We start from the raw sequence: 24410 nt of genomic DNA, 5'->3' as shown, positions 1-24410 counted from the left end.
CCCACCACTGATCAGTATGCACATTAAATATAGTCTTTAGTTTTCAATGCAATAGATCAAAGTTAAATTACAGCGTTGTTTTATTTACATTTTAGAAAATGTCCAAACTTTTAGGTTGTAGTAGCAATACCCACCTCATCAACTACCACAACACCACTGACTCCAGTCTGTGTTCATCATTGTAGATAAAGAACGCAAAACACAAATTAACCTGCTTCATAAGCAGCTAGTTTTCAAAGAAATTTAAACTTTTCATGCCATTAAATATTAAATTAAAGCAAAATCGAATAATTTTAAAATCCCTTTATTCCATGAAAAACAGTAGAAAATTATTTACAATTACAGTAGACAGCACACTGCAAGGTAAGCAATGTGTTATACATTTTTTGTGCAATCTTAATAGAGCAAAACAACAACAAGAAAATCACATCTGTAGTTAGGACACTCAAGTATTCATTCAAGCATTACTTCATTAATTATTAAAAATTTGCTTAAAATATTCACAGCATTTTTGAAATCCTTGTTTCATAGTTAAAATCAATACTCTGCCACCACAGCAAAGTTATCAAACTGAGCCAGTTCAAATGAATGTGTTCCTACAGCAGCCCAGCCATTCTTTGGTGTCAATACCACGGCATTCTTCCACAGTGGGTATCCATTCAGCAGCCCTGCAGCATACTGACCCTGAGGGGAGAAGGATCACAGGGACACGTTCCAGGAAATGGGTTTACTACTTGCACTTAACTTTTTTCAGATACACCGTCTTAAAGACCATCTCTTGATGGCTGTTCACATTGATTTGACAAAAAAAAACATGCAGATATGGCCGACCAGATCAGAACCATCATTGCAGGTGTTTTCAATTCAGCTAAAAGCTAAATCAGTCTATGGAAATCAGGCATGATTGTCCCATTAATTAAAGATGACAGACAAACAAAAAACAGTGTGACCTGCAATCTATCAAAGCTATCAAATCTCTATTAATCCTTAATAACTAGAAAAACACTTAGGACTACAACAATTGATTCTTTTCATCGTTAAATAATTTGCTCATAGCAAAACAGCTCCAATTTGACATTAGTTTGGATTCAATTTGGTGCATTCAGAATTCCAAAGTCCTCAGGACCACTTGTCAGACTAACTATTTGCATTCAGTCCAGCTGATTTTCTCTCTGGTCTTCAAGACTACTATAATAATAATGTCAAGTTTCCAAAATCCCAACAGCTGAAAGGAATAAATAACAGAATGCCAGGACAAAACACTTCCAAGCACCAAGAACATTTAGTTTCCACTTACGTTCACAGTGAGTGATAAGGTGTGCCAACCGTAAGCCCGGGTACCAGACTTTCCCTCTGCAAGGACAGTCTGTCCAGCTGTTGACAAAAGAAAGACAAAACAGTGTTATGCACATTGACAGGAGGTGCTGGACTATTCAACCTGTGTGTGCAGCATTTTCACAAATGTTTGAAACTTTCTTTATTTCAATTTCCTTTAAAAAGGAAAAGTCTGTTGATACCCAACACTACAATGTTACCAGTAAGTCCAGTAATATTCCATAGTGGAAATATATATATATATATATATTTTTTTTTTAAAAACCTCAGTTCTGATTTAAAACACAGATTCATGTGAATAAAAGACCAAAAGTTTCAGATTGAACATTAAATATTGTATTTGTACAGTTTTCAATTGAATATATATGTCACAAAAGATTAGTAAAGCATCATAAAACATAGCATTCATTTGTAGTCAGGTTTGTTAGTACAGTAATGCTGACTAAAAATTTTAGGATTTACCAAGCTTATTACAAAAATACTATGTATTTGCGAGCCGTTTTTAACATTTTGATAAGTAGTAACCAGTGAGTTTGAAGCTGAAAGCTACAGACAGGAATTCATAAAGTACTGGAAGACTGACTAACATGATATTGGCCTTTAGATTTGTTGACACATTATAAAAATGGCTCTTACAAGCATGCAAATTCTATTTTTGTTAGATTTTGTTTGTGTATGTGTAATCTCCCACCAGTAGAGGGGAGTAGTGCACCATTAATTAAAAGTAATTGAATCACGGGGTAACTGCACATATGTGCTGTAAGGCGTAGGTGCCTTTTTTTTTTTTTTGCACACGTTTAAAACAAATGTCATCCAACAACCAAAGCATGTGTAGTGACTTTTGACAGGCAGAGTCACTACACATGCCTTATTTTGTAAACGTCTATCCAAAAGTCTGAAAACATTTTTTTCCACTTAGATACAGTAATGGAAAAATTTCTTGTCATTTTAATGCCTGGTACAACTAAAGGTACATTTGTTTGGACAAATATAATGATAAACAACAAAAATAGCTCATAAGAGTTTAATTTAAGAGCTGATATCTAGACATTTTCCATGGCTTTCTTGATAATAACCAAAATCATTATCAAGAAAACCATGGGAAATGTCTAGATATCAGCTCTTAAATTAAACTCTTATGAGCTATTTTTGTTATCAAAAATTTTTCCAAACAAATGTACCTTTAGTTGTACCAGGCACTAACAAGAAATTGAAGAAAACAAGGGTGGTCTAATAATTTTTTCTATGACTGTATTTATAATTTGTTTTTGGTCTGCATCAAAATTTGTTTAGGAATGCATAGAGTGATAATACTGACCAAGATCATTGGTAACTTTGTATGTGCCGTCTGCAAACACCCAGAAGAAGACTCCTTTAGCACCGCGGATATCGCCACCTCCTTTATCCACTCTGGCTGCTATGAACACCCCTCCAGTCTGAACGCTCTCCATGAAGACGTCACATGTAACAGTCAGGTTCTGCCTGTGAAACAACAGTGTTATGTTCTAAAGAAATCTGGCACACCTACAGTTGAAACCAGAAATTTACATACACTATATAAAAAGACACATATGCTTTTTTTCTCACTGTCTGACATGAAATCAGACAATCACTTTTCCTGTTTTAGGTCCGTTACGACTACCAAAATTATTTCTATTTACTAAATGCCAGAATAATGAGAGAAGGATTTTTTTAGACAATTTATTACTTTCTTCAAAGTCAGAAGTTTACATACACTCACATTATTATGCCTTGAAACAATTTGGGAAAGCCCAGATGATGCGGTCATGTCTTGAAACTTCTGGTTTCAACTTATATCCTCACGTGATCCCTGTACTGAAAATGAACACTGAAGTCCTTTAAGGTAGTGTCAACTTACCACTGATAGTCTCCTATGACACTGATGGTCTGGTCAGCATCTGCCACCCATGTGACGGGTCTCTCAGTCAGAACCTGTCTTAATGTGAAGACGTGAGGTCCAGGGTCAGTCATGTTGATGTAATACTCAAACACCCCCGTCTGGTCAGCAAAGTCTGGAGCCTCGGAGAAGGGAGGGTTTCCTACAGGAGTGAAGAGAGACTATTGGGACCTCTTTTCTTCAAAGATGTCAGGACAGAGTACATGGGTAAATACTATATTTGCATAAAACTGTCCACAAAGATAATTGAGAAAGCTTTTAGTTTCCACAATAGCCCAGTTTTAATATTTCATGACCAAATAAATAATAAAAGGATTTAATTCTCCGGTTTCACATCAGTTGGCCAGGAAAACCATCTATTGCATTTGTGGAAAATGAATATTATATTCTTAGTATTTTAAAGCATTAAGCATTTTAAAGCATGGCGATAAATCCTGTTCTTAGAGACGTATGACGAGACAACCGAACCACAGGGGGTTATAATGTGAATTTGCATATTGTATATGACTGTTTGGCTCTGTTTCCAACTCTCTTTTCTTTCTTTGATGCTTTTGTCACGGTCTTATAATGTCTCATCCCTGTGTGTTAAATACATTATGTCGTCACTCCACAATGTATACTATTGTATACTACTACAGTTTTTGTTCAGTAGAGACCGCTTAGTGCCTTCTAGGGTTGTCAAAAGTATCGATACTCAAAAAAGTATCGATACTAAAACGTATCCGGATACGATACTTATTTTCAAAAGTATCGATTTAGTTTATTGTTATGTGTGTAAAGCATAGCCAAGGAAGGGACACTTAAGTTAAGTTATTGTTATTTTTTTTATCAAGCTTGCCTAATATTTTGTACAGCATACAACCTCAAAATATTGTTCTAATTGTTATTGTTTAAATGTATTCATTTATTTTTTGCACTACCTCAGACCTGAAGCTTGTTATCATAGTTGCAGTTTCTTTTTGCACAACTGTTTATTATAAATATTTAACTTGTGGTTCTGTTAATTTTTACATTTTGCATGTCTCTTGTTGATAAAAAATTCAACAATTCCGCTTAACTTCTGTTAAGTTTTGGGATCTTTGTTTTTATCCTTGTGGTATCGAAAATGGTATCGAGTATCGAATATTTTCCTGAGCATCGGTATCGAGTTGAAAATGTTAGTATGGTGACAACCCTAGTGTCTTCTCTCCATGCTGCATGAAGTAAAGGCTCGGATTCATCACACCGGCTTCTGGATGTTTCTTCAGAGACATAGCAACTCAACATTTTAGGAAGAAACTGCTCTTACACATTTAAACCAGACTCTTTCTGCTGGGTATTTGTGTATATTTGAGATTGACTTGCTTTTGGAGCCAGCCTCAAGTGGCCAGTTGAGGAACTGCAGTTTTTGGCACTTGAGCATTAATTTCAGTTTTCAGTTTCAGAGGTTGCTGCTTGCACTTAATGTGTAATACAAGTAAGGTTGTAGTTTGGACCTGTAAAATAATTATTTGTCAGAACCTATAACTCCCTATGTGGTAAATATGTTTATAATATATTTCAAATATTTAAAGACCAAACTTAAAGAATTTGGGTCCTGTATATTCCATACTTACGAACATTAAAGTCATCCTTGTAGACTTTAGGGAAGCGAGCAGAGGGAGGCGAGTCGGGGTAACTGCCTTTCTGTCCCGTTGTAATTGTAGTAAATGTGTAAACCTCATCTTCAGCCAGGTTTAAAGTGAAGGATCCATCAACAAGCTGAAATAGTCAAACATTAAAAACTGTGAAGATATTGCTTTTTGCCAACATTTCCAATAGGAAAAATCTTTACTCCTGAATGTCTTTGAAGTCTTTTACCTTCAGTGGAGTCAGTTTCTCAAAGAAGGAGGGCTTTTTGGTTTTGAAGTTAAACTGGGACCGCCATACTTGGAGTTCCTTAATGGAGGCCTAGGAAAAATAACTTCGTAAGAGTCAAAAAATCATTAAAAAAAACAAAAAAAACTGTGATGCAGACTTAGAGAAACTTACAAAGGATCCCTGCAGCTGGAAAGTTGCGTTCTGAGAGGTCACATTAAAGGGAGGGAGTGGAGGTCTTATGCACACTGAGTGATCGTGAGTCTGTAAAGGAAATCGAGGACAATGTTCATGCATCTTAAGAGCCATTTTTGTGTAGTTGCCCCTTTGTTTGCATATGTAACCAAAAAATACTACAAGAGGCTCTACAACAGCTTAAAACATGATAGTGAAGCTGTATTAAAAGTGTAGTTCTGTTTTAACATTCTGTACAGCTATTCGTAACAATTTCACAAAATCATTTTTAGATAATATTCAAATGCCAAAACCAAGGATTCAAACAGTAGGAGCTAAAAAGTTAAAATTTAAAAAAAGCAGCCTAACTTACCATGGTTTCTATGACAACAGTGAGGTTTCCTTTCCCATCAGTAAGGGCGACATAACTTCCACCTTGTTCCAGATGTCCAACAGTTTGCAGGTAGGTCCATCCTGGCTGGGTGAACTGTGTGGTGTGGGCTAGAAGGAAAAAGAATACAGTGCAAAATTATAACAGTAATTTAAACAATTTCAGATAAAGATTACTTCTTCAGACAATCATTCAGAGAGCCCCCCCATTATCAAACTAAATCACCACTAAATGTAAACGTGTAAAATCTGCATCATGTCAGACATTTGGTACAGCAATTAGTTTCCAAATCACATGTTCGTCAAACAGAAAATATGCTGAATACAACACAACTAAATGTTGTTTTTTAAACTCTGATGCTATACAGGTGCATGTCAATAAATTAGAATATCATAGAAAAGTATATTTTTGTCAGTAATTAAATTCAAAAAGTGGAAATAACACATTATATAGATCCATTACACACAGAATGAAACATTTCATGTCTTAATTTATTTCATTTTTTCTAATTATAATGATTATGGCTTACATTTAATGAAGACCTAATTCAGTGTCTCAAAAAAATAATGATAATAATAAAAATAACCAATTTTAAAAAGTATATTTAATATAGAAATGTTGGCCTCTGAAAAGTATGTCCATCTATATGCAATCAATACTTGGTTGGGGCTTTACTTGAACTACTGGAAATTGACTTTTCAGTGATATTCTAATTTATTGAGAGGCACCTGTAGATGATGTCATGGCACACACCACAGCAAATCCCTTGTATGTGAAAACCTACTTGGCAATAAAAACAATTCTGATGGCTTTAGAGCTTTTTTGTAGCTAAATGAAAAGGGTTGGGGGTCTGGTCAGGGTAAATTTCTTACTTTGGTGGTAAGAGTGTTCACTTTATTCCTTCTCGGTACATGGAATTAATGAGCAAAAAACAAAACACATTTTTACTACATGAGAAAAACTGTGGTTTTTGCCCTGAAACTGCATGTAATCAGCATAAAGTAGGCACATATGTAAAGAGGAGGCTTGTGATATCTGTGAGCCTATGTGTGCTCCTCTGTGTGTATGTGTCAAGGAAAGCCGTTATCAGTATAGTTGGGCCTTGCGGTCTCCAGAAGCTGTATAAGACAGAGCTGAGCCACAGCCTTAGCAAGCAGCTGTTGTGATGTGACCCGAGGAACCCAACGTGTCTGATGACTTGGTTCAGAAAAAGCCTTAAATTCACCAACAATTTGGTCCTTCCATAGGTTTCCAAAACATAGAAGAAATTGCTGATTGCTTGCATGTGCATATAAATTTTACTTGGCAAAAAAAACAGGGAGTAAGGGGAAAAAATAAAATAATAGCAGCTAAATTTTGCATCCCAGTAAAGGCTAAAAGGGAATTGTATTACATAGCACTAGTGCTTCACACAAAAAACATGTTAGCAAAATGGCATATAGTTTAAAACAAGATATTATCGAGCTACAGTGGGAGGTCTGGTACGAGACAATTAGCAGTGTGATACGCGAGAATAGAGTTGGATTTTGGAGAGGATATCTACAACCGGATTGTGTCACAAGTAGCCAGATTACACTGAGGAAAGGTAAAAGCTACAGTGTCTCTTTTCAGAGATCATGGTTCTGGTTCTCATGATAATCCACAGAACTTGATGTGAGCATTTTCATGCAAGAACTATAACTTATTCAGGTCCAGTAAAAATGTTGTTCTGGCCAGTAGATTCTTCACCACCTTGCCTGAGAGGGCAAATTTAAATTTTACCAACTATAAAACCACACAGAGCATGTCAATTTAATTTTTTCAGTTCCGATCCAATTTCGAAACTGAATTTGAATCTATTGATACCAAAGCTCTTTTTGCATAAAATCTGCATGGCATTACAATTCCACCTAAAATTTAAATCAGTTAAAAACAGTGTGTGGCTGCCTCTACCAGGTGAGCTGCTGGGGTTCACCTTCATGTAACTTTTTAAATAAATGTGTTTTACCTGTAATCCAGATAGGGGACTCCACCACATAGTTGCCGCTCCACGGCTCCTCAGCTGTCATCAGCCCGTCTCTGCCGAACGGTAGGTCCGCATAATAGCTGGCCACCAGGTTCCAGGAGATGGTGCTGGAAGGACAACCAGTAATCATCTGCACACGCTCTCATTGAATAATTACACCAGCCCCTAACCTCACCATGGTGTCTGATCCTTATGACGTTTTACACTTGGCCATAAGTTTTTGCCTTACGCAGTCATGAGCCCGTTGACGTAGTTCTGGTTGAGGATACGAGCCCAGCAGCCTCCTCCCACCTCATCGTTAAAAGTGCTGTAGTCCTCTGATGACCACAGCTTCTTCTCTGTCTTAAGGGCGTTCTTCACTGTGATGGTACCTGGGTAGTGGGCCCTGAATTTCACACATACAACACAGAATGTGGAAGTAAGTACAAGAAGAAAACAATTAAGCATTATTTTTGTTACATTTTACCCATTTAGCAGTAGGCATTTTAGTCACCAACCACAGTGCAGAGACAGGGAGGTGCACAATCTTAGTATAGGACATTTTTGGATTAGTGCATTTTGTATTATGTAGACATGTTTGTTCTTCATAACCAATGTATGCAAACATATACAGGTGTATCTCAATACATTTGCCGTTTTATGAACATAGTGCTAGGCTGAACTTATGGGTGTTCAGCCAGTTTTGACAACCCTAATACATTCTGGGGTCAAGACCATTATTGAAGTCTGACAATATATTTGCATCTTGACATAAATAAGCTTTTGTGATTAGTATCCCTTAAATCTGGTTACGTAAGAATTGTGATCCAGAGATATAGCGAGAGGAGACATTCATTCAGTTATACACGTTTATATAGTTGACAAATGTGGAAAAACTATAGGCATTAAACACAGACAAATGGTAGAATGAAGATGCTCATGCACACACACAGACGCACGTTATTGTTAGCGATGTATATATTATACCATTACATGCAAAGATTATATTGTCATGCCCTTTAAAATGACCAGATTCAGTTCTTGCATGCACACTTCCCCTGTAAACAGGTCAGTGTTTTTATCAAGTTAGAGACAGATTCTGATGTTATGCCAACAGGAAACAGATGCTGTGTTAGCAAACGTCATGCACAAAGGATGATCCTACCCTAGCACGTCTACAGCTCTGGCCAGCTCGGGATCTAGCAGCACAGAGAGGGCAATGGGCTCCCACATGTTGTCACTGGCTATGATCCTGACACTCTCCAGACCACTCTTATCCAGAGTGTAGCGTAGTAGCTGGTGCAGCCAGTGACAGTCACAAGAAGACAGAGTAGAGGAAGACAGACTTTACAGTATTTGCTGCAACCATGCAAAACTGGAACTTCAGAAAAAACTTTTGCAAACCGTTGACCACTCACAACTAGCTGGCACAGAACAACATTAGTATTTATTTACTTGTAGTGGTCTTTCTGGACAACTGTTAAAAGTCTGATATTCACTCTCCTGGTTTGGTGTGCACCAGGGCTGTACAAGGTGTCCATGGCCAAAATAATTCAGAATAACGATATTATCGATATCTACAGAAACTAGGAAAATACAATAATATAAATCAGTCAAATTCTTCTTAAACTTTATTTCGCATTTTGTGTCTTTTTTGAATAAATAAACATTCAATGAGTGTGGGGAGGTGGCGAGAAAGTCTAACCATAAATAGATAATTACAAAGTGAGAACAAAAAGAAAGGACAAATATTTAATATTTTTCCCCAATTTGTGAAGGCAGTTGAAACCCTTTTCTACAGGTAGATATATTGATCAATAGATAGGTGATTTAAGCTAGCTAATGATAGCAAAAGGCAGTACAGGGATGAAAGGGCTCAGACTCAGAGGTTTTGTTACAGCCGTGTGGGCGGGAGAACTGCCGTATATTTGAATTAACCCCATTAGTGTGCAATATTTATGGTGTTATACATCACCAAGAAAAGTCTGCCCCCTTTCAACCAGGAAAGCTTAAAAAACAACAATTTAACAGCCAAATATTTACAATTAGGCTTGAAATTACTTATAATTCAAGATGTTTAATATTATGTGCATTAAACCTAAATGTTAAGGCTATTGTAGATTCAGGTTTCCAGTTGCTTTAAACTTGATGCAGCAGATTTTTTAAAGTTCAGGCGTGTGTGCCGCGGTCACATTAGGAATTTACTACGGATGGAGTAGTAAAATAAATACATTAACACTTTGTTTTCTGCCTGTATTTCCTTCCCAGCCTTATCTGCAACAACTGTGTTGCTTTTAGCAGTATTTTTTTTTCCATACTATTGGACAGACTGATCATGTTCCGCCCACTTTTATGAAGAGTCAAATGAACCATAAAAGTGAGCTTTTATGGGAGCATGTGGAGTGTATTAAGAAAGCCTTGGTTAACAGAATGCTGATAATCACTGTTGAGGCTTCAGACTCCGTTGAGAACTAGCTTCGCAAAGAAACCCTGTCTGTCTAATTTGCTTGGCAATAAACCCCTTCAGTGAGCTAGCATTTGCTAACCAGCTACAATAATTGTTTTCCTTGTATTCCTTTACACATTTAACTTTAAAATTACACATAAAATATCGATTAGTGCATCTTTAAACTACTAAAAATGACCCGCCCCCCCATGATGTCAGCAATATACTGTACAGTAAAATACATCAATTGTTTAGTGGTAAAAATGTCGTGCTTTATAGGAAAACACTTGGCATGCAGATGGTGTACTGTAGAGAAGCATGCACATAGGTTAGTCTACAATCTTTTCACTCTTCGAATCCAACAAAAAAACAGCCACTAACATTCAGCTTTGATCTAGCGCAGCAGTTTGATTTATAGAGGAGAAAGGAAAATCACCAGCTGAGTGTTGCATTGGACATTTAACCATTTGTGCATCACAAGTTCAGTTAATCAGTTGTCAGGGATCAAACTGCCCTTCAGTGAACTCGCATCACATGGTCGCCTTAACATTGTTATTACACTCCCACTGGGTCAAACGAGTGATTATACAGTTAAAATTGTATATCATGCCACCTCTGAGTGCGACATACAGCCAATTTACTTACCCAATCACCTCAATAGACTTTTTAAGGTACGGGTCAACATTGATGAGATTAGCGATGCTCCAATCACCATCTGCTGCGATGATGCCAACATCAGTTAGACCAACTTTATCCAGCGTGTCCCGGAGCACCTTGGCAACAAAGACATGCTCTCAGAGGAACCCAGCTAAAACTGAACATCACCTAGGTTTGTCATATAGACCACAACTCAATGTTGGTGGCTGTTTTTTGCCCTCAATTTTGAGTTCAGGCAAAGCAAATACACATTTTTTCAGTCAAATCAATAAGGAGAATAAGAGGTTAGGATTACCTTGATGTACTTCACGTCATAGCTTCGCTCGTTCCAAATCTAAAGAGAAAACAAAAGGTGAAGGTTTTAGTTTGACATAGATACTCAAATTTCATTTCTGTTTAAACAGATCCCTCAAGCTTTGTTTCTTTGTCTTTTTCATGCAAGGCAAAGGCTGCATGCAACTGCACTTTGTGAGGACACTTCCTACTGAATGTAGGCAGTGTAGAATGTGAGAGCAATGACATGACCTCTTACTGGAACTTACTCCACTGGTACCTCTTGTATGCACTTTTATACATACATGCATGAACAGTATGTCCATTGTTGGAGGTTTGGGCAGGTCTGATATAATAGGCAGTTCTACTATGTGTAGCATGGCGCTTGAACAGGAATTGAGATTCAAAGTAAATAAGTACGCACCCCAACATACTGAATGTCCAGGTCATGGTACTTCTTGGCACCAAGGATCCAGTTTACCACATATGTTGCAGTGACGTCTGGGAAGTCATAGGGCCAGTTCTTACCCCGGCCCACCCAGCCAGGAAATGCCCAAGGTAAACCTACATGAGACATGCATCAACAGACATGCAAAGATGAAGATCCACTGAGTACCACCAATATAATGTCAATTTCAAACTTACAGCTTTAACAATGCCGTGCTGTTTGAATTCTGAATTTCCTGTAAAACCATGGTGATGGCTGCACATTCGCTGCTTGTAATTCGTTGTCTTTTCATCTGTTACTAGAACATATATGGTCTACTACAGAGAAACACTCATCAACATCAGAGCAGGTAGTGTAGGGACTGGAGACAATCACTGCCTACAGCATCAGACTACCCAGCAGAGGCCCCATGGTACGATTTTATCCCGATAATTGAGTCATGATACGATTTTATTGTGATTTTAGGCATTTTGAGATATGGTGAGTATTGTGATACAATATATTGCGATTTAACTGTTTAACTGTTTTGTGCCCACAAAATTAAATTTCAATCAAGAATTGTTTTGTCAAATAAGAGAAAATTCTCAGTCTATTCATCCTGTTTTTATTTCTCCACAATGAGAGTCAAACTCACAGACTGACCAACAAAGTATTCAGTCAAACTGAACTGAACTGATATCAAACATGTATGGACGACAACAACTGCAGCATTTTATCAAACTTTCCTCAACTTTAAGTTTCACTGCTCTGAATTTTTGAATGAAACATAAAAAAAGCCTAACTATTCAGCATTATTTCTACAACTTCCCAAAAAAATATCGTAAAGCACAGGTGCCTATAGGTTCCTTAGATCATCTAGTTTCATATGATACCAGTATATTCCATACAGCCCACTACAGTCTCTAGAAAAAAAACGCCAAAATACTGACTGCCCACGACGGAAAGCTAAATATCGATACTTGGTGGCCATGAATCGATACACCGGTAGTATTGCCACGCAAAATATCGCGATACTATGCTGTATCAATCCCCCCCCCCCACCTCTACTACCCAGCCAGACTGTAATGGCCCCAGGAATCAGTAGTAGGGAAAAAAGCTAGGCTTGCTCAGCTTAGATAACATTTCTTGCAAGAAATGCTGTCTCTTCATAATCTTTCAGAACATGTTTATGATCTTATGTTCCTACGATCATATCAGTCGTAGTTTCATTTACATGCAGTTTTATTCAATAACACATCTGTTAGAGGTGGCCAAAACAGAAAGTCCTGTCCTGTCCTTCAGCCATTTCGCAATACATTTGATGCATAATGACATCCGTCTGCATAATCTCTTGACGATCATATGATATGATAATACTCATGAAAATGCTGTGTCAGAAGCATAAACTTCCTCATACACATCAAATGTTAACAGCCGATTTGGCACAGTGAACTGCTTCAGCTTCCATAACAACTACTGCACCTGGTGGATATACTGTATAAACCACTGCAGGTTTCCAAACATGGCCCTACAACATTGCAGGAAATCTTATTTCTGCCAAACAGCAGATCTATGACTGCAGAGATCTGGCTCAGCTACACACTGACAAGCGCAGGATCTTGGTGGGACAAAGGGGGTTAAGATGTGGGACATGTAATGTGGCCAAAGAACTATAAACAACTAAAATAAAAATGCACAACAGGAATCCACTAATATGTTTTGTCATAGGGCCTACAAATCAATTTGTTCCACACAATGTCACTGCACTTTGAAGACCACATTTCCCATCTGCCCTGCTTATTTCCGATAAATACTACAAAAAAGCTATTTGCACAGGTAATAAGGTAATTTTGAACATTAACTGATCTCAGTTTTAACAGCTGTTTGAGCTTCCTGGAGTGTAGAGCAGAGCAAATTATACTGTACCATCTTACCAATGAGTGTGATATCCGGGTTCCTTTTCTTGGCCTCTTTCATCAGCCACCATTCATACCCTCTGAAGTAGTTTTCATCGTTCTCATAGTGCATGTGTGACGCCTCTGTTCCATCTTAAAAAGAATAATAGTCAAATGAGTAGTCAAAACAGAGATACAAAGGTTATAGAGAAAATCTATGTTATCTCTATGGATCCAAAGTTGTCCAGGGTTTAAGAACAGCGCTGATGCAAATAACTCTTTACTAGAATATCAAACCAGTCACAATGTACTTTATGACATCTAATCTACTGTCAGGTCACTTGTTCTAAGGCAGGATGAGTTGGGAACAAAACAATGTTTCACTTACATAAATTATCTCCAGGATTGACATACTACATAGTACATTTTATAGATTGCCTTTCCAATGCATACAGCATGCTGACATAACCCACCTTGTTTACATGTTATTACTTTACCCTATACATTTTAAAAGTAAATGTACACATTTAGGTTAAAATCTATGGTGTAGGTATGCCAACATTCCCCAAATGCACAATTTTTTTAGACTTTTAATTTGAAGGTCAAATTTCAATAAAAAAATATGTATTTTAACGTTTTGTTTTGTCAGCACTGGCAGCTCTGTCATTTTTTGAATATCCAATATCAAAAAGAAGCAAATATTTTTCAGGAACGTGCAAAACTAAAGTGATATGGTCAAAATTTCTGATTTAAGATAATTAAAATTGAATTAGTTAATGTTATCAGTGTCACCTTTCCCTATTCTGTCTTGTCAAATTTTCTGCTGCTAAAAAGAGCCATTTGAAGGCGCCACCTTTTCCTTTTGAACTTGATTTTGGGTTTTTTCCCCATCATCTGTCAATTTAGGGGGAAAAAATCAATTTATTTCAAGTTGGAGTGTTACTAAATATCACTCACCGGTAGTTTGAGCGTCTCCCCCAATCTCCACCTTCAGTATGTGCAAGGAGGCTCCAAAGTTTGGCTAAAAAAACAGCAAAAAACATATAAAAGGTGTGTTTTCAGGGTGAAGTTACTTTTATTTGAAGTGCATGAATGAGTTGCAGCAGGCCATACCTTAAAGAGGAAGTCTAAAATCTGGCTGCGGTACGGCTCTGCATAATTGACAAGTAAACGAGACGTCGCCTGAAGGAACCAGTAAATACAATGTTAAAACGCACATGTGAAAAGCTAGGCAGCTAACGTTAACTTTAATGTATAGCGTCGTGACGTCACCGGGAAGTAGATACATAATAAATGACTGAACTCACCCCTCCGCCGCTCAAACCTCCAATTCCGTCCAAAACTCTCCCCAAGCCCTCTTTATCGTTCAGGAAATAAGTCTGAGAAGAACAGCAGCGCAAAAACAAAAATAAAACCAGCACCCAAACTATGTGCTTCATCCTCACGACAAACTAGACCTTTGGTTTGGACGCTGCGCGCGACCTTTAAGCGCGCTCACGCCTTCGGCCGGTCACATGACAGCTCCTCTGAGCAGTCACGTGGTCTCAAAAGTTTTCTGTTGTAAGAAAGAGGGAGAGTGACAGACAGAGAGAGAAAATGTTATATACAGTCATGGAAATAAATATTAGACCACCCTTGTTTTCTCTAATTTATTGTTCATTTTAATGCCTAAAGGTACATTTGTTTGGACAAATATAATGATAACAATAAAAATAGCTGATAAGAGTTTGATTTAAGCATTTTCCATGTTTTTTTTAATAATTTCAAATTGCTTAGGTTTTTCGTGTTAAAAAAGTACAATATTTACCTCTAAGATGCAGTGGAGTAGAAGTACAAAGTTACATAAATGGAAGTACTCAAGTAAAGAACAAGTACCTCAAAATTATACTTAAGTACAGTACTTGAGTAAATGTACTTTGTTACATTCCACCACTGATATTCAGATATCTTTTAAAATACTAGTTGGGTTTTTTTTGTATTGTTCATTTTAATGCCTGAAGGTACATTTGTTTGGACAAATATAATGATAATAACAAAAATAGCTCATAAGAGTTTGATTTAAGCATTTTCATGTTTTTTTAATAATGATTTTGGTTATCATCAAGAAAACCATGGAAATGTCTAGATATCAGCTCTTAAATGAAACTCTTATGAGCTATTTTTGTTGTTATCATTATATTTGTCCAAACACATTTACCTTTAGTTTACCAGGCATTAAAATCAATAAATTGAAGAAAACAATGGTCTAATATTTTTTGCATGACTGTATATATAAAAAACTAAAATCATATAACTAACTTATATTTAGTTACATAAATGGGAGTACTCAAGTAAATAACAAGAACCTCAAAATTATACTTAAGTACAGTACTTGAGTAAATGTACTTTGTTACATTCCACCACTGATATTCAGATATCTTTTAAAATACTAGTACCCTACTTTCAAAGTACTCCACTACAAGTAAAATCTACAGTCTTGGGATATGAAATATCATTGTTCTGTCAGTGCGGCACATTAATTGACTTCTTTTGAAAATCCATTTGTTTTTTGTTTATTTTTAAAGATACAAATGTACATTCCAAGTCATTATAACAACATACTATCATGTCTAACATGAAATACAAAATATAAAATATATGCATTTACATACAAACATACATCCACTTACTATTCAAGGTCCTTTTTTTTTTTTTAATTGGAGGATGTGGGCAGTGGATGTTTAGGGGGAGATAGCAAGTCAACAATAAACGCCACATAGAAGTGGTGTACATCATCTGAAAGCTGTGAACCTGAAGATTAATTGAGCTACAGCTCAGCACTGTGTGTCAAGTTGTTCTGGTCAAAAATATCTAATAAAAATGACATAATTATTCAATTAATTATTAAACCTATTAAGGTGTATAAGGGTTCCTAACATTAATATTTGCCCCTTTGAAGTCCCTTTCCATGTTAAAATATGTCAAATAAGCAATGTTTGGGTTGATTCCATTTCTTACACACATTTGGTGCTGAATTATGCAATGTTATTCATATTGAGAATGGATAAAAATGGTCAAAAAACCCTCCAGAATATTACATCAAAATGCCAAGACCTTTGGAACAACATAGAAGAATCCATGCTGAGATTTGGGTTCAAAAACTTTGGTCATTTTGCAGATTTCTGTATTTTCAGCGATTGGATGACGAGCACTTTTGTCCTTCAAACTGCTGAGGAACCCCCTTACTGTCAATATACCTAGGAAAGCTGCACATCCTCTGAATGCTCTATGTCTCTAGTTTGCGGTTGTACAATTTCATGAGGCTGTGATTATCCTAGAGGTCACAGCAGCTCATTTTATACAGTGAGGTAGAGACTCAAGAAATGCCCTCACTGCAATGAATTGCATTTTCATTGAGATAGAATGACGTCAGAGGTCACATGACCACTTTGAAAATCACCAAAAAAGCCTAACAAGTATAAAAACGGCGAAAATACTGATGGCTGATGCTAACCAGATATACATTTTGTCCAATTGACCATGTTCCATGACCAAGATATATAAAATCACGATGACAAAAAAATACACACAGAGTTCTTTCAACTATGAGGTAATTTGACAGCCTGTGGCTGTATGCCACTGCTTTATCCTTTTCCTGTTTCAACATGACACAAGCGCAACCCCATAAAGAAATGCTTGAGATCTTGTAACATAGGAAGTCTTACCAGAAGCAACTGAGACAGAGGAGGCCATTTTACTAGAAAATTACAGTATTTTGCAAGTGTTTGGCTCAGTTTTAAGAGCAAAGTTTCAATGTACAAACCCATTAACACAAATGGCTATAAGCTACTCCTAATTTTGGCCTAATGCATCATACCATTTAATGCAGAATTATTAGAGCATTGCAACTCCATACAGTCATGGAAAAAATTATTAGACCACCCTTGTTTTCTTCAATTTCTTGTTCATTTTAATGCCTGGTACAACTAACGGTACATTTGTTTGGACGAATATAATGATAACAACAAAAATAGCTCATAAGAGTTTAATTTAAGTGCTGATATCTATATATTTTCCATGGTTTTATTGATAATAACCTAAATCATTATCAAGAAAACCATAAATATAATCGTATAATATTTTTTTCCATGACTGTATGTCCATCACCACATTTGAATCATTATTGCATTCTAAAATAAAATGGCCATTACCAAATGTAAACATAACAAATCCCTTATCAAAACAGAGGACCTGAATAGCCGGAGTGTCTTTGTCTCCTACTGCAGAAGACATTTGCCAGTTTTACTCGACCCTCTTGGTAAATGTAATTCTTCTAAAACTTCAGCCTCCAGGGTACTTCTCCTCTGTTTCTCTTCTGCCTTCAGCGCCTTTGAAAGTCTGCGTTTCTCTTTCTTTGAGGCCTTTTTGGCTTTCCTGAACATCTTTGTGGTGTAGTGCCCTCCATTCTCCTGTGTCATTCTGACTATTTTCTCCAGGAGCTGATCGATCTGTGCCCGGTCCGTCACTAGGTTGTTGAAGACGTGATATCTCCCGTAGCAGATGTGAATAAGCTCTTTGAGATCTTCACTCTTTGAAATGAAGCTTTCAATAGTTTGTTTCTTTAGTTTGTCTCCATGTGTGAACAGCACTAATGAGTATTGAGCTGCCAGCTCACCAAAAGTACTTTGAAGTATCTCGATGGTTTCCTTCTCCTCCCTGGTGAACCTGCCCAGCTGGAGAACCACCAGGAAGGCATGGGGACCAGGAGCAGACAGCGACATGCACGTCTTTATCTTCTTCAACACTTCTTCTTGGGTGAAATTAGTGTCAAATAGCCCCGGAGTGTCGATTACAGTGACTTTTTGACCTCCGACCTCTCCCTCAGCTGCCTTGCATTGAAAAGTCCAGGAAGAAGCCGACAGTTCCGACTGGAACGCTTCTCTCCCCAGGATGGTGTTCCCTGCTGCGCTCTTCCCTGCTCCGGTCTTCCCCACCAAAATGATTCGGAGTTCATCACTGTTCTTCTGTTTCCGAGAACCTGTAGAGAAAAGGCATAGCAACATTTTCATTTTTTTAGCCTTTTGTTCTTTAGCTGCTGGAACTTGATTGTACAGACTTGAAATCAGATTTGGATTTTGCAACAAATAATATATAATTATCAGTGCTGGAATGTAACTAGGTACATTAACTCAAGTACTGTACTTATGTACAATTTGAGGTACTTGTACTTTACTTGAGTATTTCTATTTTATGTAACTTTATACTTCTATTTCACTACATTTAGGCAAATATTTTTACTTTTCCCCACTACATTTAGCTGCCAGCTTTAGTTACTTTTCAGGTTGAGATTTAACATAAAAAACATGATGCATTCAAAGTTATTATTCATGTTTTTAATTAAAACTCATAACAGTACATTAAGTAATTAAAATCAGCCCTATTTATAACCCGTTTACAAATTAAAGCGTTTTTCACATAAATGCATCAATACAAATAATCTAATAATATATTTAAAGTATATAAAAAAATCGGAGTGGGTCCATTCTGCATAACAAATACTTTTGCTTTTGATACTTTAAGTACATTTTGATGCTGATACTTTTGTACTTTTACATCAGTAAGTTTTGAATGCAGGACTTTTACTTGTAGAGGAGTAATTTACAGTGTGGTATTAGTACTTTAATTAAGTAAAGGATCTGAATGCTTCTTCCACCACTGATTATTATCATCATGATGTCCATTCTCATCTTTATTTTAAACTATATACAGTTGCTCACGTATGATGGAGCAGGAGCGGTTCTATATCCATATCACATGGTGGGAGCTATGCTTAAATTTGCTTTTATTGTCAATTTACCTAGGAAAGCCATATATCCTGTGAATGCTCTAGGTCTCTAGTTTATTGTTGTAAAGTTTAATTCTGTGATCAAGTGTAAAAGAATACTGGCCCAACAATGAAATGTCTATACATGTGAGACTATCATCATCATCATCATCATCATCATCATCATCATACATAAATAAATAAAAATACAATCAGTAAATCCACAATCTTTCAAGCAATATATAATTTATGCAATTCCTATTAGGGTTTCCCATATGCGAATATATTAAAATATAATATGAAAGAATGAGAAAAATTGCATGGTTTGTGTCTCAAACCACATGGCATTAGTATAAAGTGAGCATGTCTGTAAAGGGGAGACTCTTGGGTACCCATAGGACCCATTTCTGATCAGATATCGAGGTCAGAGGTCACGGGACCCCTTTGAAAATGTGCTTATCAGCATTTTCCTTACCAAAATTTAGCCTAACTCTGTTTTCCCCACCTTCCTTAGCTCTTTTATTCTAATATCTTCTCTGCGGCATTAAGACAGAGCCCACTATGGCCTGAGAATGACATGATGGTTCCATTGTCTTTATAAAAAGATAATTTCAGCCAAGCTAATGCTGTCATAACCACAATCTACTAACATTTAACTAAAATGGACTTCTGTGACTTCTTATGGGGTTAAATGGATTGCTCATTACAGTAACCTAAATGTTTTTTAGTTGTAAGGGTTTTGAAATCAATTATTAAACCTTATCCTATGGTCCATCTGGCCTGTTGTGAGAACCCGTGGTTAAAACAATCCAAGTGAAAAGAAACTATTTCTTTATCAAAACATTTGTTGTTTTCTCATTGTACTGTAACCTCACAATGCTCTAAAAGTCTTCATTTCATTGTATAAATCATAAATTCACATATTGTGAACATTATCTTCCAGGGGAAAATGCCCTTAAAACCAATCTGATTTCAATAATTCTTTCAATAATAGAGTTTTCAGGTCCGACATATAGTTTAACATTATTTATTTAGATGCTTCACACAATTCAGTTACAATCAATCATGGTTTTTACAATACATTCAGGATTTTAATTATATTACATGATATAAACATTTAACAGTCAAGAGTCAGGCACTGTTCTAGCTGCAGAATAATACAAGTTGATTAGATCTGTGTATCTACAAAAAGTGATTACACCTAACACCTAAGACACCTAACAGATATATATATTTAATAGATATATATATTTGAAAAAAAAAAAAACTCTTATTCTTTTCTCTTCTTTTCTTCTTTAACATATAGCACTCCTTAGCAATGACAGTTAGCTCTTAAAGTTATGTACTTACTCGATTCCTATGGTCTATGTCTAGTACCATCAGGTTGAATGCACTTATTGTAAGTCGCTTTGGACAAAAGCGTCTGCTAAATGACATGTAATGTAATGTAATTATGAGTCATATTCAGTGCAAATCATATGTGCAAAGAGTTAACCAAGAAGCAATTGCTGATTGTAGTAAACTCAAGCTTTTTCCTGGAAATAAATCAAATATATAAAAAAGATTATAATTGGCTCTACAGTTCTTATTGCACATGGCAATTCCCTGAAACTCTCACTGATATGGCACCGATGGCAGCTCCAACAGCTGCTCCAGCTGCAACTCCAACTGCTATACCGATCGGACCTCCTGCCACTCCAAGCAGACCTCCAACGGCAGCACCGCAGGCTGCCCCTGCAGCTATCACCGGAGCACCCACAAAGTCATTGGATCTCTCAGCCTGAGCTCTGGCCTCACGGTCGTATCTTTTATACAGCCGTTTCTCCTCCTTGCGGTAGGTTTCTGCCACATATTTTTTTCTCAGTTCATCCAGTTCTTTCTCTCTCTTTGTTTCCATCTCCTTCAGGATTCGCTGTTTTTCCTTCTCTATGGCTGACTCTGCCTTCATGAACATTTCATTGGTGTAGTAGCTGCCACCATTATTCATATTCATCTTGTCAATTTTGTCCAGGAGCTTACTGGTTTGTTTAGGGTCTTTGATTTCGTTGTTGAAGACGTGGTATTGGTAGTTGCAGTTCTGAATGATGGTCTGCAGTTCGGGACTCTCTGAAATATAACCCTCGATGGTTTGCTTCCTCAGCTGGTCTCCATGTGTGAACAGCACCATTGTGTATTGGGCTGCATCTTCACCAAAAGTGGTCTGAATCATCTTGACGGTTTCCTTCTCCTCCTTGGTGAACCTGCCCAGCTGGAGAACCACCAGGAAAGCGTGAGGACCAGGAGCAGACAGTGAGATGCACATTTTGATCTTCTTCAACACTTCTTCTTCGGTGAAATTAGTGTCAAACAGCCCTGGAGTGTCGATGACGGCGACCTTTTTACCTGCAACAACCCCTTTAGCTTTCTGGCATTCAGAAGTCATGGAAGATGGAGACAACTCAGACTCAAACGCCTCTCTCCCCAGGAGGGTGTTCCCTGCGGCACTCTTCCCCACTCCGGTCTTCCCGACTAGAACAATCCTTATTTCATCTGGATTTGAGGCCCCCGTGAACCCTGTTGGACAGAAATACACCCTTCATCATACAGTGCTGCGATGTCAAACGGAGAGGTTGTGTGCACACTCCAGATGGAACAAAAAAAATCTCAGCTCACTCCATTTTTGTCACTTCCCATGAGACAGTTTCAGAGTGAGCTTGCCCTTTGAGCTCAACAGTCGGGTTAAAAAACAGACTGAAAAAACAGCTGTTGTTTAGTTTGAAGACAATGCATTTTTTATGTTATCCAACAGGTTTGGAAAGGATCTACAGCAACAAGTGATATGCATGAAGTGGCCATGCGTTACACTCATGGGTACCTACCCAGCAAACCTGTTTTCATTCAGATATCTATCACAGTTTGTACCAATGGATTCCTTAGTTTTTCTAGTTGCACATGATACCAATAGCTTAGCTTAGCTGTAGCTTTAAGAGACTGAACAGGTCGGCCACACCAGTATTTAAAATCTGCAAAACATTAGCGCCGAGTTCAACTTTAGTGAACTAGACAATTTCCATAGTATAGATGATGACAATAATTGAGATTTAGATACAGTTGTTATGTAACACAGCTCTCTCCTAATTGTGAATGAATGTTATTGCTCTGTGTGTTTAGTCTCGTCTGTCTTGTTTTTCATGATCTTCTGCCAAATTCCTATCTGTCATGCACAGAGACGCAAGAACAAAAATAAAGACAGAAAGTTTTGCGCTTGGTTTCTATTTCAGTTTTGTGGGTTTTGAGTATTAACCAAAGCATTATTAAATGTAAAAAAATAAATAAATAAATATGTCATTAAGATCAGGATCTCTTATTTATTTAGCCTACTTGATTACTGAACCATTTTCATTGCGCTCGGATTGGTGGTAGTCAAGTTATTTTAACATTGTAATCAGTTGGTCATTGTACCTTTACAAATGACTCCACAGCAGAAGTAATGACATGGTACATGACTCTGTGATTCAGCTCAGCTCCATCAAAAGATGACACACAAAAATAAATTGAAAACAAGACACATGGTCAACAGTAGCAGCACTGATAGCAAAACCACACACACACCAACTTTGAGCAGAAGCAGGTAAAACCTGGCTTGCTGATTTGCTGCTTTAACTGCTATAATCCTTAATACTACCTGTTACCTGTACAATAAAGTTAATTATTGCCCTATGCTATAGATAGACACTGATAAAGTAAATTAGGATAAAGTTCATGTGATAATTGAATCCCTTCTTATAATTCCTCCCTATATTTTCACATTAATCACTTTAATGTAAATCAATTCACTTAATTAAAATACAGAAAAGCTGAGAAAATGAATGAGTATAAAGGAACACCAAGAGGAACCATGTCACTAAAGCAAAATGTGTGTAGGAATAGAAATGACTCTCAAACAAAGAATAATTCAACTGAACTGTCACAGTCCCAGAAAAACATTTCTTACTCTTACCGTGATAGTGTGGCGCGCTCATGATGAAAAGCTAAAAGGATCTTGCTGTTTTCTGTCCTGTCATGCTCTGACTATATTCCTGACACTTATGTTACCTTTCTTACCTCCACATGGGCGTTCCCTTTCTTGCTGCTTGACTGGAATTTCCGAGTAGAAGGAAGTGCAGCATTCTTTAAAAGTGTAGAGCCTGAAGTCACAGAGCATGTGCCATAAATAGTAACATTATGTAAATGTTTTATGTTTGTTTATATTAAAAGACCTGAAGCACCAATCACAAATATGACATGTCTTGTTCAAAGATGAACAAGGACATATAAATATATATATATAATATATATATATAACACGGATATAACCAAACATACATTTTGAAAGTTAAGTTGAGCTACGCAGCAAACTTATCTTTTATCTTACTTATCTTTTCTTCTCCAACAAAACCAGTTTGCCGTACAGCCAGTTGAGAGCCTGATAACTGGTGCTTATCGATGCCACGTTGTGCGGTAAATATGAAGTTGGAACCAGGAAAGCCAAGAATAAAGATAACAAAAAGAGAAACGGCACTACAGTACTACAGTAGCCTGGCTCTGTCCACAGCTTAAAAAAGATCTGCACACTAGTACACCCAAAGCTTAGTAACTAACATATTATATTTAATCTGTCTTGAGCTGTATTTCAAATTAATCTTCAGGTTCACAGCTTTCAGATGATGTACACCACTTCTAGGTGGTATTTACTGTTGACCTCCTGTCTCCCTCTAAATATCTACTGCCCACATCCCCCAATTCTCAATAAAAGGGGTCAGAATAATAAACACACTTTTGTACTGTGAAATGAATCGATCTTTACATGCATGAGGTTGTTTAAAGTTGTTCAGCTTCTTATTGTTGCTGTTTTGTGTCTTTGTAGTAATTAGATATATCTCACTATGTTTTTTTGCGAAGGAGTTCAAGTATCTCGGGGTCTTGTTCACGAGTGAGGGTAGAACGGAGCGTGAGATGGACAGGCGGTTTGGTGCAGCGTCAGCAGTAATGCGGGCGTTGTACCGGACCGTCGTGGTGAAGAAGGAGCTGAGCCGGAAGGCAAAGCTCTCGATTTACCGGTCCATCTACGTTCCAACCCTCACCTATGGTCATGAGCTTTGGGTAGTGACCGAAAGAGCAAGATCGCGGATACAAGCGGCTGAAATGAGCTTCCTCCGTAGGGTGGCTGGGCTCAGCCTTAGAGATAGGGTGAGGAGCTCAGACATCCGGAGGGAGCTCGGAGTAGAGCCGCTGCTCCTTTGCGTCGAAAGG

The 24410-nt window shown here is 37.3% G+C and overlaps 3 protein-coding genes across 4 annotated transcripts; all 3 read right to left on the bottom strand.

Annotated features, from left to right (window-relative positions):
- Positions 1–288: 288 nt before the first annotated feature.
- galcb (galactosylceramidase b) lies at positions 289–14801 on the bottom strand. 2 transcript variants are annotated; one of them, XM_059354042.1, is made up of 17 exons: positions 14644–14801; positions 14450–14518; positions 14294–14357; positions 13376–13489; positions 11439–11578; positions 11037–11075; positions 10730–10857; positions 7889–8044; positions 7642–7766; positions 5637–5764; positions 5264–5353; positions 5093–5182; positions 4849–4993; positions 3215–3395; positions 2654–2817; positions 1298–1374; positions 289–684 (listed from the first exon to the last, which is right to left on the bottom strand). In XM_059354042.1, exons 1-17 carry the CDS (start codon positions 14773–14775, stop codon positions 538–540), a joined length of 1989 nt encoding a protein of 662 aa, XP_059210025.1. In that variant the 5' UTR covers positions 14776–14801; the 3' UTR covers positions 289–537. The 2 variants fall into 2 exon arrangements, with proteins under 2 accessions (XP_059210025.1, XP_059210024.1); XM_059354041.1 differs by lacking the exon at positions 10730–10857 and adding an exon at positions 8804–8934.
- A 2469-nt stretch (positions 14802–17270) lies between these two features.
- LOC131987770 (GTPase IMAP family member 9-like) lies at positions 17271–19185 on the bottom strand (the record flags this gene model as incomplete). Its single annotated transcript, XM_059352632.1, has 3 exons — positions 19173–19185; positions 17643–18353; positions 17271–17284 (listed from the first exon to the last, which is right to left on the bottom strand). Coding segments are annotated over exons 1-3 (738 nt in total), but the record flags the coding sequence as incomplete, so codon positions are not given.
- A 1404-nt stretch (positions 19186–20589) lies between these two features.
- LOC131988486 (GTPase IMAP family member 9-like) lies at positions 20590–23361 on the bottom strand. The gene is made up of 2 exons (XM_059353613.1): positions 23223–23361; positions 20590–21692 (listed from the first exon to the last, which is right to left on the bottom strand). The coding sequence occupies exons 1-2, from the start codon at positions 23320–23322 to the stop codon at positions 20725–20727; spliced, it is 1068 nt and encodes a 355-aa protein (XP_059209596.1). The 5' UTR covers positions 23323–23361; the 3' UTR covers positions 20590–20724.
- Positions 23362–24410: the final 1049 nt, after the last annotated feature.

The sequence above is a fragment of the Centropristis striata genome, chromosome 16, assembly GCF_030273125.1.
Source record: "Centropristis striata isolate RG_2023a ecotype Rhode Island chromosome 16, C.striata_1.0, whole genome shotgun sequence".
NCBI classification, from domain to species: domain Eukaryota; kingdom Metazoa; phylum Chordata; class Actinopteri; order Perciformes; family Serranidae; genus Centropristis; species Centropristis striata.
Note: the sequence above shows the minus strand (reverse complement) of the source record. Positions and strands in the feature narration are given on the sequence as shown.